Source organism: Budorcas taxicolor, chromosome 22, assembly GCF_023091745.1.
Source record: "Budorcas taxicolor isolate Tak-1 chromosome 22, Takin1.1, whole genome shotgun sequence".
In the NCBI taxonomy this organism is placed as follows: domain Eukaryota; kingdom Metazoa; phylum Chordata; class Mammalia; order Artiodactyla; family Bovidae; genus Budorcas; species Budorcas taxicolor.
Window position 1 is genome coordinate 60,746,631 of NC_068931.1, and position 16,459 is coordinate 60,763,089.

The 16,459-nt window shown below is 47.8% G+C and overlaps 1 protein-coding gene across 1 annotated transcript in view; it reads right to left on the reverse strand.

Moving 5' to 3' along the window:
* Positions 1-1,832: 1,832 nt before the first annotated feature.
* Positions 1,833-16,459, reverse strand: part of RNF152 (ring finger protein 152) — a 68,312-nt gene continuing 53,685 nt past the window's right edge. Inside the window, exon 2 of the mRNA XM_052660606.1 lies at positions 1,833-2,586. Within this exon, the coding sequence (XP_052516566.1) occupies positions 1,833-2,447 (615 nt within the window). The 5' untranslated portion in view covers positions 2,448-2,586. The remainder of the gene's footprint in view (positions 2,587-16,459) is intronic.

Genomic DNA, 16,459 nt, shown 5'->3' on the forward strand with positions numbered 1-16,459 from the left:
AAAATGGCATTTTAACCTAATTTCTAGTTTGAGATTTCAAATACATTTCCTAAAGGACTAATGACAAATTTGAAAGATTTGAAAAACCCAGGTTCATATTTTTATATCAAATTCTCATGTCAATGAAGATTAGCTTGGGATTCGATTCATTATATTGCCATTTTATCTCAGTTAATGCCATAACTTTAATGTGTGTATTCTGTGCTGCTTGAAGGTAAAAGTTAGCATGTAGGTAAATTACATTATCTCAGTCTTAAGGATTATTTCTAGCCTTACATTTTGGAGGCAGTCACTGCTTATTTTTCTGTCCCGTTTTCAGCAATTCAGTGGAACATGGACATACCCGTGAATGGGGCGGGGGCAGGGGGGCTTGGCACGCACCACTTGCTTCATGAATTCCATAAAAGAAACTAGAACTGTAAAGCTCACAGCTATGTCTGAATGCACACACATTCAGGCACAGAATGCGTCATTTAAAACCAGCAGATCTTTCTTCATGAGCAACTGTAGGCCATCAAACATTTAAGAACATTTGAGAATTTATGGTGAACTGGTCCACTTAAACTGGGAATATGAATCGCTAGTTCACCTTGCCATTTGTCTCAATAAAAACATATCCTGAAATACAAGAGAAAACCTCACGTCTACCAACAAGAAGAACCTGGAATGTGAAGTGGCCTAACTCTAGTGGAGCAACCTCTTTCAAGAAATAATCACGGGCTGCCTGCAAATGCCAGCCCAGGTTTGTCAGCAGTCACCAACACTCACGGCTGTTAGAACACACCAAAGCTGGAAGAAAAGGCAGAATCTTCCGTATTCTCCATTTGTGCCTTACAGAATACAGGACTTGAACACACAGAGAGGAGCAAGTATGGAAGTGACATGTCTGTGACACCTCGCTGGGGGGGTCCAGGTGGCCGCAAGGTGGCCGCCGTTTCAGACTCTGGACTCACTCACGCCTAAGAAGTCTTACTCCCGGGATTCTTCTGAAAAGATTCGAAACCTGAGGTAAATCAAATTACACACACACACAAAGACACAATATTTACATTGAAAATGCTTATTTTGTGAGATGGCTTGAGGAAAATTGGCATGTAGGTTTCCTGTGGGATTAGGCATTTCTCATCATTACTCAGGTTATTGCTCCCCTGTCGGGCCTTCGGTTTAATAAACACATAGCGAGCTCTAATTACAAGGGAAGGAACCCGAAGGTATGTGACAAAACACACCACATTGGAAACACTCCTTCGGATGTTTTCCTGAAAAGACAACTGTCCGCTTAACGGATTTTACTTTGGGTGCCATTCAAAACGGTATAAAAAGTCACAGCAACTACATGGAGACAGGGTCTCATTTTCTCAAAGAAAAAGGAAAGAAACCAGCACTTCATGTTGCAGTTGAATTTTTACATGGATTTTCAGGTTTAATTCTACTTGTATGCAGAGCATCTTTGTTTTAATCGACCACATTTAGAGAAGATCACACGGTATGCACTTCCAACAGTTTAACGTCTAAGTAGAATAGGTGTATCTCGTAACATGATTTGGAGAAATGATCAATTACAGTCCATTTAATCGGTGATTATGAGGATGCATGCAACCGTCTTGGAAGCTGTCGCCACCAGGAATCAGAGCGTTCTGCCTGCTTTCCCGCGGGGACCGCGGGTCTGCCCTTCCTGTCTGTCTGCGGATAATCAAATGGCGGCCCAGGGCCCCGGGGCCAGCACCGGGCTCCCCGGGGTCAGCGGGCCCCCCCGCCTTCTCGCTGCGATCCCCCCACCAACAGCTGCTCAGCCCCGAGCGGGCACCCACGGAGCCTTGCCCGCAGCCCCTTCAGCCGCAGGATATCACAGTGAAGCGCTTAGAGATGCAGGACATGTTGTGGAGCACGATGCCGAGGAGGAAGACCAGGACGCAGGCCACCAGGATGACGGTGCACACGCCGGACCAGGTGGAGCTCTTGGCCGCGCCCCGCCGGTCCGGCTCCTCGGCCGCCGCCTCGCCCGGGGCCGCGGGCTGCAGGGGCTGCTGCTCGGCCGCGGGGACGCTCACCACGGCCACCGCCTTCGGCTGGGCCCCGGGCAGCAGGCGGCAGCCCGCGTCCCCGGGCAGCAGCGCGCGCTCCTTGGAGACGGGCAGGGGCAGCATGTAGCACCCGTTGCTCGGCAGTCTGATGAAGACCGGCGTGTGCTCGGAGGCGTGCGGGATGGCAATGACGCCCAGCACCTCGGGGTCGTCCGGCAGCTGCGACACCGAGAAGCCCGGGGGCAGCTTGGTGGTGCCCCGGCACCAGGGGCAGCGCACGTCCTTCTGGCTCGTCCGCATCTGCTGCAGGCACACGGAGCAGCAGGTGTGCCTGCAGTCCAGCAGCTTGGGCCTCCGCCGGGGGCTGTAGTGGTTGAAACAGATCTGGCACTCCAGCAGCGAGTCCTGCGAGGGCGTCTCCATGGTGAGCGCGGGCGCCGGGCCGGGCGGCGGGTCTCGAGGCGGGAGTCCGCGCTCAGCCCGCCTCCTCCGCAGGCGCTCGCCGCAGTTGCCGGGGGTCCAGGCGCTCACGGGCTTCCAGCATGCTCAGGCGTGTGCATTTCTGAAGGAGACAAAAACGCACACACAGTGAATTACTTTCAGCAAGCCGAGATGGATGCACTGCACTGCTCGAAAGTCTGGATGTCAGGTGAAGTGAGTACAAGTTTCCCGCTCCTGAGACTGGAAGAGTCCCGCGATGTCCAGTGGACAGTGAGTGAGCGAGTCCTCTCCTCCACTACTTTTCTTATTTCTAAAGAAACAAGTATTTCTACAGGGCATGCTGCTGCTGCTGCTGCTGCTAAGTCGCTTCAGTCGTGTCCGACTCTGTGCGACCCCATAGACGGCAGCAAGGCCGCCCAAATGTTCTACAGAGGGAGCCTGCTGTTTCTGTTTTATTTTTCTTCTGAACTGTTCTTCTAAACACACTGCAGAAATTCTCTCATTTCCAATAAACTTCTAGCATTTCCTTTATTTCTTTCCTTCGAGCCTCTGACCTTCTTTTCCTGACTCTGCTCACCATTCTGTAAGTGCTCATTGCCAGATACAGGCACCTCTACCAATCTAGGTATGTCACATAAGCAGCTCACTGGATGGATGTGGGTTAGGACTATTCCTCTCTCACAGGTTATTAAAATGGTGCCACCAAACAAGCACACGCAGGCATCGGTTAGGTTATCTTTTCCACCAAATCTCCTGAACCAAGGCAATTTTTGTCAAATGGCTTTAAAAAGAGTCAAAAATAAATAAATAAATAAACAACCGCCAAATAACAACAGTGAATCTTTAGGCAGTAAGGGTCACAAAAATACCCAGGATCACTAGTGTGTTTCAGTCAGGTCTTTTAATTCCATGATTATTTGGGGCTGCATCAACAGGACCAAAAGCAAATACCATTAATTCACTGATTATAATCAAGTATTATTGCCAAAGAAAACTGGCAAACAGCCTTCACCAAAAAAAGAAAGAGGAGGAGGAGAATGTTACCCTTCTGGTATTGACGGGAGGCAGGATAACTTAGCTCAGCTTAACTGGAGTTTAAGGAATGCATCAAATGTTTTAATAAAGGCTGCCCAACACCATTTCCTATTGAAAGCATCCGAATTACGTGTTCTGAATGGAACCATGATGACTCTGGAAAAAACTATTCAACCATGGTTGTAGAAATAATTGCTAGTCCTAGATCCCCACCTGCACCCAGAAGCAGGCGCTGATAATATAGATAACCTCCCTCACAGTTTCCTTAAAAAGAGAACCTTCTTTTTCTTTCTGATTTCCTTTGTGAAATTATGAATACACCCCTCTGTGGTGATTACGATTTAAGATCAAAATCAAAATGTAGAAAAAGTTCAAAGTCAGAAATATTCACTGATAAAAATTAATGCTGACAATCAAAAGAGAAACATTGTAAAATATTTTGCTGTGGTTCAGTTCAGTCGCTCAGTCATGTCCGACTCTTTGTGACCCCATGGACGCCAGGCCTCCCTGTCCATCACCAACTCCCGGAGTCCACCCAAACCCATGTTCATTGTGTCGGCGATGCCATCCAACCATCTCATCCTCTGTCGTCCCCTTCTCCTCCAGCCTTCAATCTTTCCCAGCATCAGGGTCTTTTCAAATGAGTCAGCTCTCCGAATCAGGTGGCCAAAGTATTGGAGTTTCAGTTTCAACATCAGTCCCTCCAATGAATACCAGGACTGATCTCCTTTAGGATGGACCGGTTTTGGTATAGCAAGAGGACTTAAATTACTGAAAATAAAATACAGTAACATAGCATTCAGAAAGTGCATATTATATATCAACTGCTCATCTATCCACTAATTCAAGAAATAGTTGTGGAATAATAGAAATCTTCCAAGTGTAGAACTTAAAATGTTCTCACCAAAAGAAAAAAAAAAAAGATTAAGATGTGAGATGATGGATGTGTTAATCAATGAGATGTAGGGAGTCTTTTCACAATGCATACTCATTTCCATACTTTAAAGTGTCCATTTTAAATGTCTTACAATCTATTTTGTCAATTATACCTCAATAAAGCTGAAATAAGAAATTAAAAAAATAAATATCTACTGAGTATCTATCATGCAAAAAGTACAATACTAGCCACGGTAGATTAATAAGATGAATCAGACCCAAATACCACCCCTAAGCTATTTAAAGTTAGGCAAGAATGAACTCATGAACGTATTTTCTCTTCCATTCATTTATTCATTCAAATTCTCACTGAATATTTACCATGTGTCAAGCATTATGGCAGTTATTTCTGTCCTTTGTAACAAAAGACCTTGGCACCACCCATAAGAAACTCCCAGACTAGAGGTGCTTACACAGCTATCCAATTAAATAGTTATAAATATAGTGATGCTTGCCTTACTGGAGCTGCATGGAGCAATCAAACAGGCTCAGTGAAGAGTCTGGATTATGGAGAGGATTTAGACAGGTAAAATCAGGGGCAGGTTAGTTTCAAGTTCAGAAATCAGCATGAGGAAAGGAAAAGAGGTGAGAATTAATTACAGAGTTACTTTTATACTCTAGCTGTGACACTGGCTAGGTTTTTTCTAACACAAGAGTAACTTACAGATGCCATCTCTAAGAAAAAGCTTCACAGTTTTAGGCTAGAAGTGTAGGTCTTTGATACAGACACCTTTGACTTTTTATTTTTTTTAAAGCCTTTATTGCTTCTGTTTTTGGTTTCTTGGCTGCGAGGCGTGTGCATCTGAGCTCCCTGACCAGCCATCGAGCCCACAACCTCTGCATTGGAAGGCGAGGTCTTAACCACCGATCCACCAGGAAGTCCCCAGATGCCTTTTAAAGAAACAAAATTCACACAGAACCTGCACGCACCTTCCCGCAGGTCCAGCCAGGGAGAGCAGAGCCCACAGGGAGGGGAGAGGTGAGTGGACCCAGGCCCGGGCCACAGACCCCAGACCGCAAACTGTGGACAGCCCCAAGTGCCAAAGACGTGGGATTCGTCAGGGAGCCACGGTCAGGACAGACTGGAAAGACCTGCTGGGAAGCTACTGTAATATTAGACAAGAGATAAGGAGTGTGTGTGTGCGTGTGTGCGTGCGTGTGGGTGTGCATTTGTGTGCATGTGCGTGCGTGTGCCTCAAGTCAACAGTGGTGATGAGGATGAAGAGATCAGAAGTGCTGACAGCTCGTAGAGCAGTCAAGTGGGATCTGGCCACGTTGACAAGGTTGTAAGGGGAACAGGCAAAGGCCAAGAGAGAGGAGGGTGAAACGGGCACGAGAGAAACAGGGAAGGTGCAGGGAAATACGGTGAGTCCTGTGTGGGCTGGACTCCATTTGAGGTGCTGGGACGGTCTAAGAAATCAGTTACTCAGGAAGACGCTGAAGAATCAAAAGGAAGCTGAAAACATGGGTCTGATATCGCAGAGCTAGATGGCACCTCCAGAGCGGAGGTCTCAGCCAGAGACAGACACAGCAGACCGCAGCCAGACGCTTAGGGAGCGCTTCCTGTTGAGCCTGGCTGCCCAGAAGAACGGGGTTAGGGTTAGGGTTAGTAGGAGGAGACCCAGGGACCCCTCCCAGCACGTCCCTCAGACGAAAACGTTCCAGGCAGCCTGAGACTGTGAGGAGTGTGTGAGTGCTCAGCTGCTCAGTGGATTCCGACTCTGCGACCCCATGGACTGTAGCCTGCCAGGCTCCTCTGTCCATGGGATCCTCCAGGCAAGAATCCTGGATTAGGTTGCCATACCCTTCTCCAGGGGATCTTCCTGACCCAGGGATTGAAACTGGGTGTCCTGCATTGCAGGCAGATTCTTTATGGTCTGAGCCACCAGGATATACACACACACATACATATATACACACACACACGTGGCTGAAGGTTTGCGGCTGAAGGGCGAGTGCAGGCATGGCCAGGCAGTGAAGGGCTAAGGGGGCCCTGGTGCCAATGCCTCCTTCCTTCCAACTTGGACTCTGCCAGGTGTGGGCGCGATCTGCCCAGGGCACTCCTGGCCCCTGAAGGGCGGCCGTGAGCCACAGCCTGGGGAGGAGGAAGGCGCGGAGTCCCCTGGCTCTGCCCCAAGACCTGCCGCACCACCATTTTTCAACAAAACCAACACGCACTTTATTCATGAATTTATGTTCCAAGTAACGTTCACTTAATTGGTGTCGAGCTCCCTTAAAATTAGATTATATGACTCAATTTTCAACATATCCAAGTTAAAATTTCCAACTTTATCCGCGAGCAGGCCTTAAAACACAGGCCAAACACAAAACCAGAGGGGAAACAGTTCCTCCCCTCTCTGCTCAGCTCTTCAGTCATGCTGATGACAGGACAGCCTCTTGATTTACACGCTGATTTGCTCTGTGTGAAGCCAGCCTGTTCTGAATTCCAGTTTATTTCCTGTCTCATAATTAGTAATGATGATGATTAGTTAGGTAAAGAGAAGAAGATTTATGAGGCTCTGAACTAAAGCTAATGCTGAATCATTCTTTCTCCCTTTCATCTCCCTTTCTCCCTTTCATAAACCCAAAAGGTGTGAGTCAACTCTAAAAAAAATAGGGTCCACATGAGCTAGAAAAGAAACTCAAAATTCAAAACTCAAGCACAGGAGACGCAAGCACTGCGGGCAGCCTGTCTGTGCCCGTCCTGCCCTTACAGGAGCGAGACACGGCACCAAAGTCAACACTCAGAGTCAGAAGGAAAGAGCGTTTGGGCAGAAGGCACAGGAGCAGGTGTCAACTGAAATACACTGGGATGATTTGTAAATGTCACCACAGTTTATGTTGAAAGAATGTAAAGATTAAAAAAACAAACATAGAAACCAACCAGACAGACCACAAGAAGAGGAGTAACAGCTAAGGGAGGGCCTCTCAGACTAACACGGTTTACGAGACGCAACTTACAGTCAGACATATCTTCCTTCATAAAGCAGTAGTTCTGGCACTTCCCTGGCAGTCCTGTGGTTGGGGCTTTGCGCTTCCCCCTCTGGGGGCATAGGTTCAGTCCCTGGTCAGGGAACTAAGATTCCTGTGTGCTGCACACAGCAGCTAACAACAAAAAAAGTATATCCCTTAATTTTAAAATACTTAAAAACAGTTTCATAAACAATGTCAACTGCACAATATACAAATGAAAGGCCCTGAATCATCATTGAACTCAATGCTAACTCATGCCCTGGTTTTAAAAAACAGCTTAAAAAACTGAGATGTGTATAAATGGAGGAAGGTGTGACTTGGAGGGAAAGTGCCAAGACCAGAGGGGTGTGTATATTGTCATTGTTGTTCAGGGTCAATCGACATTCGGTGCTTTACAATACCAGTATATTTTCACAAAAGAAAATTTCTTCTTGTTAAAAAACTACATTAATTTGAAGCATCTTTATTAAAGTGTGGGTGTGATCAAGTACTCCCATGAATTTAGTGGGTGGTAAAAAGCAAAGGTCTTCAACACTGAATTTTTATAGTTCAGTGGCTTTCAGAAGTCCAGGCACATAAGGATAAAAAAACTGATAAAATATATCCAGTCATCCCTCAGTGTCTGTGGGGGACTGGTTCCAGAATCCCCTCTAGGATGGCAAAATCCAAGAATGAAAGAAGGAAAAAAAAAATCCAAGAATGTTCAAGCTCCTTATTTAAAATAGCCCAGGATGCTGGCCCTCTGTATTCTCAGATATGAAACCCTCAAATATGAAACTCTGGGGTATGGAAGGGAGAAGGTGATGGCACCCCACTCCAGTACTCTTGCCTGGAAAATCCCATGGATGGAGGAGCCTGGTAGGCTGCAGTCCATGGGGTCACTTCACTTTCACTTTTCACTTTCATGCATTGGAGAAGGAGATGGCAACCCGTTCCAGTGTTCTTGCCTGGAGAATCCCAGGGATGGGGGAGCCTGGTGGGCTGCTGTCTATGGGGTTGCACAGAGTCGGACACGACTGAGGCGACTTAGCAGCAGCAGCAGCAGCAGGGTATGGAAGCTGCCAACTACAATCCAGGTAGTTTTTCCCTGCTTATACTTTCACGATTCTTCAGACACTGTGACTTAGGTTTGCGACCGTGGCATCAAGCATGAAGCCTCTCCCCAGCACTGTGACGTGAACTGATACTGATTACGTCTGACTGAACTCGATGGTTCCATCTGTGGTCCACATGAGGATCTTAAATTCAATGGTCGCACTGAAAAAAACCTGAAGTCAGAGATTAAACTAGTCACTATATGCTTTTCTTACTCTCTTAAAGTAGCATGTCTTTTTGATACAGGTCATTTACTTATTCAAGAAAATGTAAATATTTGAAATGAGATTAGAGAAAATAATGACAATTCCATTTAATCTGGCATTTTGACTGGCAAGACCATTTAGTTATACTGGATCTTGGCAAACGCTCTGATTAATGGCAAGAATGGGGATGGCTTGGCGGGGACAGGTGTGTGGCTGACGTTTGGTCCTCTGGTAGCAGAGAGCAACCCTTTCAGGACATGATTGCCTAGTGTGTGTAAAGTCCAGTTTGTGTAACAACTGTCTGTCTTCATGGAGAAGGCAGTGGATTCCAGGGCTCTAACAAATCTCAAATGAGGATTCTATCAGCCCAAACTTTAAAAAAAAGTTATCCTGTTTTCTCCCATGAGCATCATGGTTTGCAGTATTTGATGATACAGAAAACCTGGAGAGTAAGAATGGTTACTTCAAAGTCTTGAGCAGGGACGTCCCTGGCAGTTTAGTGGTTAAGACTCTGAACTTCCACTGCAGGGGGGACGGGTTCAATCCCTGGTCAGGGAACTCTGATCTCACAAACAATGTGGTGTGGCAAAAAAACAAGTCTTGAGTGACCAGGGGGTACAGGGCAAAGGATGGTGCCAGGGCTGGAGGCAGATCAGCCCCAGTAGCAGAGGCAGGTGGGGTAGGACAGAGGTCACTGGCTAAACAGGCAGTGTAGCGGACCCACCAGAAGGCAGTGGTCACCTGGGGACTCGCCACACAGCCGAGGGACTGGCCTGGCCAGCACTGCCTAACGGGGTAACCACGGGCCCAAGGGGCACGGCCACAGCCTAGGTGGCATGCCCTCCACGCACCAAAGCTTCTGCTGCAAAAATGCAACTAACCAAACAGCTGAAACGGAACCACAGTCTCCAGAGATGTATTTACTCAGGAGTATTTCATTTAGGCCAAGGTAGGGAAAAGAGGGATGAATCGGATCCATCCACAACTTGGTGATAGACATTTAAAATCAAAGCATGTTGGAATCAAGACATTTTTAGGGATTAAAGCCAGATTTCAGTATCACAAGCACAGGGCTTTGTTGGTTTGTTTGCTTTAGAGTCTGTCAGCCAATCACTACTATTAGGAATCGGGAAAGAAAGCGTTTAGCCCCAGTTCTGCCCTTAAGTAGGTGGGTTACCTTAAGCAAGTCACCTCTCGGTGAGTGCAGGGTCCTCTCCTCCAAGGACACTGGACTAGATGGTCCCTCGAGTCCCTTCTGGGGAAGACAGCTCCACGACCTGGGTAACTCTAACCACACTCGGGTTTTCAGCAAATGACAGCGTCAGGCTGTCTGTTCTGTAGTCATTCTCATTATATGGACAGATCACCTGTACATGTTACTGTCAGGGATCCCATGCACGTTCACAAGGACATCTAAGCTAATAACATCTAAAATGCCCATCTACAGCGGGCAACTAAAATAAACAGGAAACGTTAGATGGTTCTTCCCTACTGTGTGGCATAGGGAACTCTGCTCACTGTTCCGTGGCAGCCTGGATAGGAGGGGTCTGGGGGAGGATGGATACATGCAGATGTCTGGCTGAATCACTGTTGTCCACCTGAAACTGTCACGACATTGCTAATTGGCTATATTCCCAATATAAAATAAAACGTTTTTTAAAAAAGAAGTTTCTTCCTTTATGCCTTGAATTTAATGAATGAGTATAAAGAGAGCTAACACCCTAACAGAAAACAGCCACAACTTTGATTTGTAGCAATAATCAAAGGAATAACTATTTTATACCTAATCGTTAACCGTCTCAGCTCAAGCAAGATATCCCCGTTACCCAAGCTTGCTACCAGGTGAGGGTGAGGTTCCAGCTGTCCCTTGAGGAGATGCCCGCATAACTGCCTGGCTCATGCAGAAGCTAAGGTTAACACTGGCCTCAGACATACAGCTGCACGTTCACTTGCTCTCATCACCCAAGGATGGTGAAGAAAGAAAGGTGCAGACGGTCACAAAGGTAGACCCCCATGACCATACAAATTCAGCTGATCACGCACAGGGCTTAGACAGAACCGCTAAGCAAAGAGCCATCATTGCCTGTTAGGGCCAGAGGATATCGGAGCCCAAGTAAGCTAAGCTGGCCCACTATTCTTCTGACTCCAGACACTGGAGAGCAAGAGTCAGCAAGAAGGACACAGAAATATTCTTTATTTGACTGAGCACCCCATCTGACCTGTGCCAGCATTATCTCAGACAGCGAAGGCGGTTCCGAGCTCACAAGGCTCGAGAGATTTCGGAGTTTAAGGTGGTATTGCAAGGCGAAGTCTAAAGACAGCCCAGTGCCAAGGAAACACATTAAGTCACCTTCGGGGTGAACGGCTTGAGGGCCAAGACTGTGCGTTAAGGATTGAGGGGCTGTCAGAGGGGCAAGCGCCCCGGAGAGCAGAGGCCTCTCTCTGCCAAGGGCCCCCGCAGCCCCTGCTCTTCATGTGCAGGGGACAGAGAACCTCTGAAGGCCCCGACAACAGCCGATGTAAATATGTACATTTTCATAAAACGAATCACATACGCACAACCTCACGCCTGTTTCTTACCAAACCACAAATTTCAGCACAAACTGAAACCTTGAGGCAATTTGTTTTTTTAATGTTTTCCCATGATAGGTCATCTACTTCAGGGCCCACAACCTTCCTCTGTAGGGCAAATGAGGCGTCTTTTAGGCTTTTGGATTCATGCAGGCTTTTTCACAAATATTCAGCTCTGCCATCAAAGTGTCAAAACAGTCAGATCAAACGTCAAAGAGCAGCTGAGACTGCGTTCCAGTAAGACTCCCTTTACAGAAACAGGCCACAGATGGGATCTGGCCAACAGGACGTCATCTGCTGACCTCAGGCCTACATCGTTTCTCATCAGCTCTGCCCTTAATCCCTGAAATTCAGTATATTACTCCGGAGACACCCATCCTCAAATCAGCTTATTGCTCTGACATGAGCTGTCTCACCTGAGTTTTCTGTTGAGCCACGGAATGCAAAATATTCTCGTAATTATTTGAGGAAGACATGAAGGGAGTATCAGCTTTACAACTGCATTGTCCTTTTAAATGACTATTCCCAGACAATAGGAGGAAAGAGCTGAGCAAAGAACCCTGCCAATGGCCAACATCTGCTAGTCCCACCAACAGCAGATATTTACTAAGGCCATTAGTGAGAACTTACAGCTAGGGCTCCGAACCTTCTCCACACTGAAATACATGGTTCTACTGCTTCAACAAATACGTGATGGTTCCAGAATTCCTTATGACAGCCCCAGATTAAAGACAACCCTGCATCTGATGGAACCTCACAAAGACGCCATGATAATGCCTCCTGATGGTCTGAACTTTGGACACAATTCTTGTTTTTCATCCACATCAGCAAATTTAAACTTGGCCAGGTGAGTCCCAGCCCTGTACGGAAGCCTCTGCTGATGGTTCGACTTTTGGATACATTTCCCAAATACACGGGCGTCCCTTCGAAGTGCGACAGAACATGTGTGATTCACAGTGAGGGAGCCACTCATCTGAGGCCTCTGAAGGCTGGAAGGAGATAGAGGGCAAGAACGTCTCGGCTCAATTTTAAAACCACCTAATTGTTAAGACTCTCCTATTTTCACACATGGAAACAATCTAATAGATATATTTCTTTTTAGATTAATTTTTATTGGAGTATAATTGCTTTCCAGGCTTTCCAGGCAGCTTAGCGGTAAAGAATGTGCCTGTAATGCGGGAGATGCAGGAGGCAAGATTCAATCCCCAGGTGGGGAAGATCCCCTGGAGAAAGAAAAGGCAACCCACTCCAGCATTCTTGCCCAGAAAATCCCATGAACAGAGGAGCCTGGTGGGCTACAGTTGATGAGGTCGCTAAGAGTCGGACGTGACTCAGTGACTGACACGCACACCCAGTTGCTCTGCAATGCTGTGTCAGCGTTAGCCACACAGAAAAGCAAGCCAGCTATATGGACACATGTGTGCTGCGTCGTCTCAGTCGTGTCCAACTCTCTGTGACCCCACGGACTGCAGCCCGCCAGGCTGCTCCGTCCATGGGATTCTCCAGGCCGGAATGCTGGGGTGGGTTGCCATGCCCTCCTCCAGGGGATCCTCTCCACCCAGGGATCGAATCTGCAGCTCCTGCGTATTGCAGGCAGATTCTTTACCGCTGAGCCACCAGGGAAGCCCCGTAATGTATATATATAGCGCCTCTTTTTTGAATTCCTTTATTTCTTAAGAGTTGCTTCAAGTTACCTGGAGAACATTCTATATTAAACATTTGAAAAAAGGACGGCACATTAAAAACCTGGTGGGTTTTATGGCCATCACTTTAAATAAGTCTATTCAAAAACCATTCAGGAGCTTATTTTCTTTGAGCAGGGAGTGTTTATTGCTTCAGTCTCCCTACCTACCCTCAATATTGGTGATTCATCGCATGAATTAAGCCTCAAACTAAAGTTTCAAAGAATTCCTAAAGGCATCAGTACTAAAATTAAGCGCCACAGGGAGTCAGCTGTCAGTCTGTTCATTTCTTCTGCTGTTTCTTACTTCCAGCTGCAGTAACTCAATGAGCGTTGATTTTCCATTTAGGCAAGGTAAGAAAAAAAGAAAAATGTACAAACCCCTAAACTAGATATTGAATGGTGCTGCAACCAAAGGCTATCAATCACTAGTTCATCTTTCCAAACCGAACGATAAATCCAAAAGATTTTTCCTCTTGCTTTCTGATATTTTTAAGTCACTTTGAGGTAAAATTTATCAATGATAAAATGCACGTTTTAAGAGTACAGTTCAATGAGTTCTGACCAGTGAGAAGCTGTGAAACCACTGTGCCAATCAAGCTATTTCCACCACCCAAAGGGGCCCTTGCCCTCACCCAGCCTGTCCCTCCTACCCCCACCCGGACCCCCAGCCCCTAAAGTCACTGCTCTGCTTTCTATCTTTGAATCTGTTTGTGTATTTAAAGCCCTACCTGTGGGCTTTGACTTAGGGGAAAGTAGCAATATTCTGAGGGTACTTTCAGATTGTCCCAGGACCATGATTTCTGAAAACAAGGTGTTTATTCAACTTCACAGAGAAAACCCTAGAGTGACAAGCACTGCTATGAATGCATGCATTCAAACACGCAGAGTAAGAGGCACTGCTCTCCGTCTGAGGGGTGGACGAGGAAAAACAGGGGGCCCATCCTTGCAAAGAAGCCCTGCTCACAGCCACAGGACTGCGTGACCTGGGCTTAGGGCCGGCGGGGTAGAGGATCGGGTAGACACGGAGAAGGAGCCCCTGTCCGCCTGGGGAGCCAGGACAGGCGTTTGCAGGAAAAGACAGCAACTCGACTCCAAGCTGAGGACACAGCGTAGGCAAGAGGCAGAGTTCCACGTGGGGCAGATGAGGGTGGTTAGGAACGGGGCCAGCGCCTGGGTGCCAGCACGCAGCTCCAGGACCCCTGTAAGAGGGGACGGGGACAGCCCACCGGCCGTGCCAGCACCCGGGAAGCCGTCGGTGCCCGCAGCCGGCGTGACCGTGTCCGGGAGGCGCTCCAGAGCAGGCGGGGGCGCCCCTGCGCAGGGCGGCGGGCTGGGGGCGGCGCTAGCCAACCCCCCACCCCGGGCTCCCAGCTCAGCCGAGAAGCGGATGACAAAACGGGGTAAGACACGACCTTGGCCACACGGTTCTAAAGCAAGACAGGAGGAAACAGCTGGGCCCCGAGCTGAGGCCACTTCCTCTCCCGGTCCTAACGACTGAGCTCCTGTCCCCTGCGGGAGATGCGAGGTCACCAGGCGGCCAGGCGCAGGCAGCGACACAGGCCCCACGGAGGCAGGGCCGAGACGGGGGCGCGGAGTCGGGGGCGAGCTGAGCAGGACCGGGGGCAGGGGCCCCTCCTTCCTCCTACACAGAGGCTGGATTTTATCTGGGAGGTGAGGGGGCTTGTGAAGACTTCATAGGAGAGCTGTTATCCAGTTGCTCAGTCGTGTCCGACTTCGCGACCCCATGGACTGCAGCACGCCAGGCCTCCCTGTCCATCACCAACTCCCTGTCCATCACCAACATCACGTGTCCATTGAGTCGGTGAGGCCATCCAACCATCTCATCCTCTGTCATCCCCTTCTCCTCCTGCCTTCAGTCTTTCCCCATCAGGGTCTCTTCAAATGAGTCAGCTCTTCCCATCAGGTGGCCAAAGTACTGGAGCTTCAGCCTCAGGGAGAGAGGTTCCCAACCATAACTGCTTCGTTACGGTTATGCTGAGCTATTTTAAAGAATATAGCATGAAGTACAGTCATAAGATTGAGTACATTCATAGAGGTGATGCATCCCATGATCTATTTCCAGAACTTGTTCATTATCCCAAATAGAAACCCTATAGCCATTAAACAGGAACTCCCTACCTTCCTATTCCCCAAGCACCTGGGAGCCTCTCTTCTGCATTTTGCTCCAAGGAACTACCTATCTAGGTAGGACCTCATGTAAGGGGAATCACGCAATGCTTGTCTTTTGGGTCTGGTCTATTTCACTAAGCATGTGTTCAAGGTCTGTCCAAGTTAAATTAAAGCAAGTTTCAGAATTTGTCCTTTTTATGGCTGAGTAATATTCTACTTTTTTTGTTGTTGTTGTTAAAGCTCCCCAGCAGTGGGGATGAATTGGCAGCAGTTCAGCTGAAAGAAAAGGATGGGCAAGGCTGGAATGAAAGCTGTGGGGATGGAAGAAAAGGGAAGAGCAAATGAAGGGGACTTGGAGATGGGATAGCAGTGCAAGAGGAGAGCAAGGGGGAGAGCGGAGGAAGGATGAGCCAAAGACGCCCAGCTTCTGGTTCAGACCACTGAATGGAGGTAGCGACTTTGAGGAGCGTGGCCCTGCTGAAATGCAATGGGTGGGGAGCGTGGCCCTGCTGAAATGCAATGGGTGGGCTGGGGCTGGGGGGTGGGGGGTGTGGCTGGAGGCCACAGAGAAGGCCAGTACACTCTACATTTTGAAACTGTCTAAGCACTGGAGTCCTGACTTCCACGGGACGCTTAGACAACTATTGGGAAACTAGCTTTACCACATACTTTTATTTATATGAAGTTATATTTCACCAAGTCAATTATTAGACAACAAAGAAATAGGTATTTTCATTAATAGGCCCTCTAGAAAAAATGGAGGCAAGGGAGGAGAACAGTGAATCACAAACGTTTAAGTTTATAGAGATTAAACCTTAACAGTATTCCCATTCTTTTCACCTTTGAAAAGCTACAGTCAAATACCCGTAAGGGGGAGTGCGGGGCCAAAATGATCACTAGGGCATCACGTTGTCAAATGAAGACTGTCTCTGGGCCCACAGCCACCCCTTGCCTTGTAAATCCCTTTCTCACTCAACACCAGGCTGTGATCATAAAATCGACGCAGGGAGACGCTGGATTCAGCTTCTCTGCCTCTCATTTATTCACCAGCGCTCCTCGTCCCTCTGTAAACAGACACGCCTTTAAATGGTACAACCTTAGATGGTGGGCACTTCTTCATATATGACACAGCATTAAAGGGCAAACCTACTCTCACTCATTCTCGTTTTCTCTCAACTAAAACAATTCAGCTTTCCAAGGAGGGGCAAACTGAAAGTTGGCTTAAAGCTCAACATTCAGAAAACGAAGATCATGGCATCTGGTCCCATCACTTCATGGGAAATAGATGGGGAAACAGTGGAAACAGGGTCAGACTTTATTTTTTGGGGCTGCAAAATCACTGCAGATGGTGACTGCAGCCATGA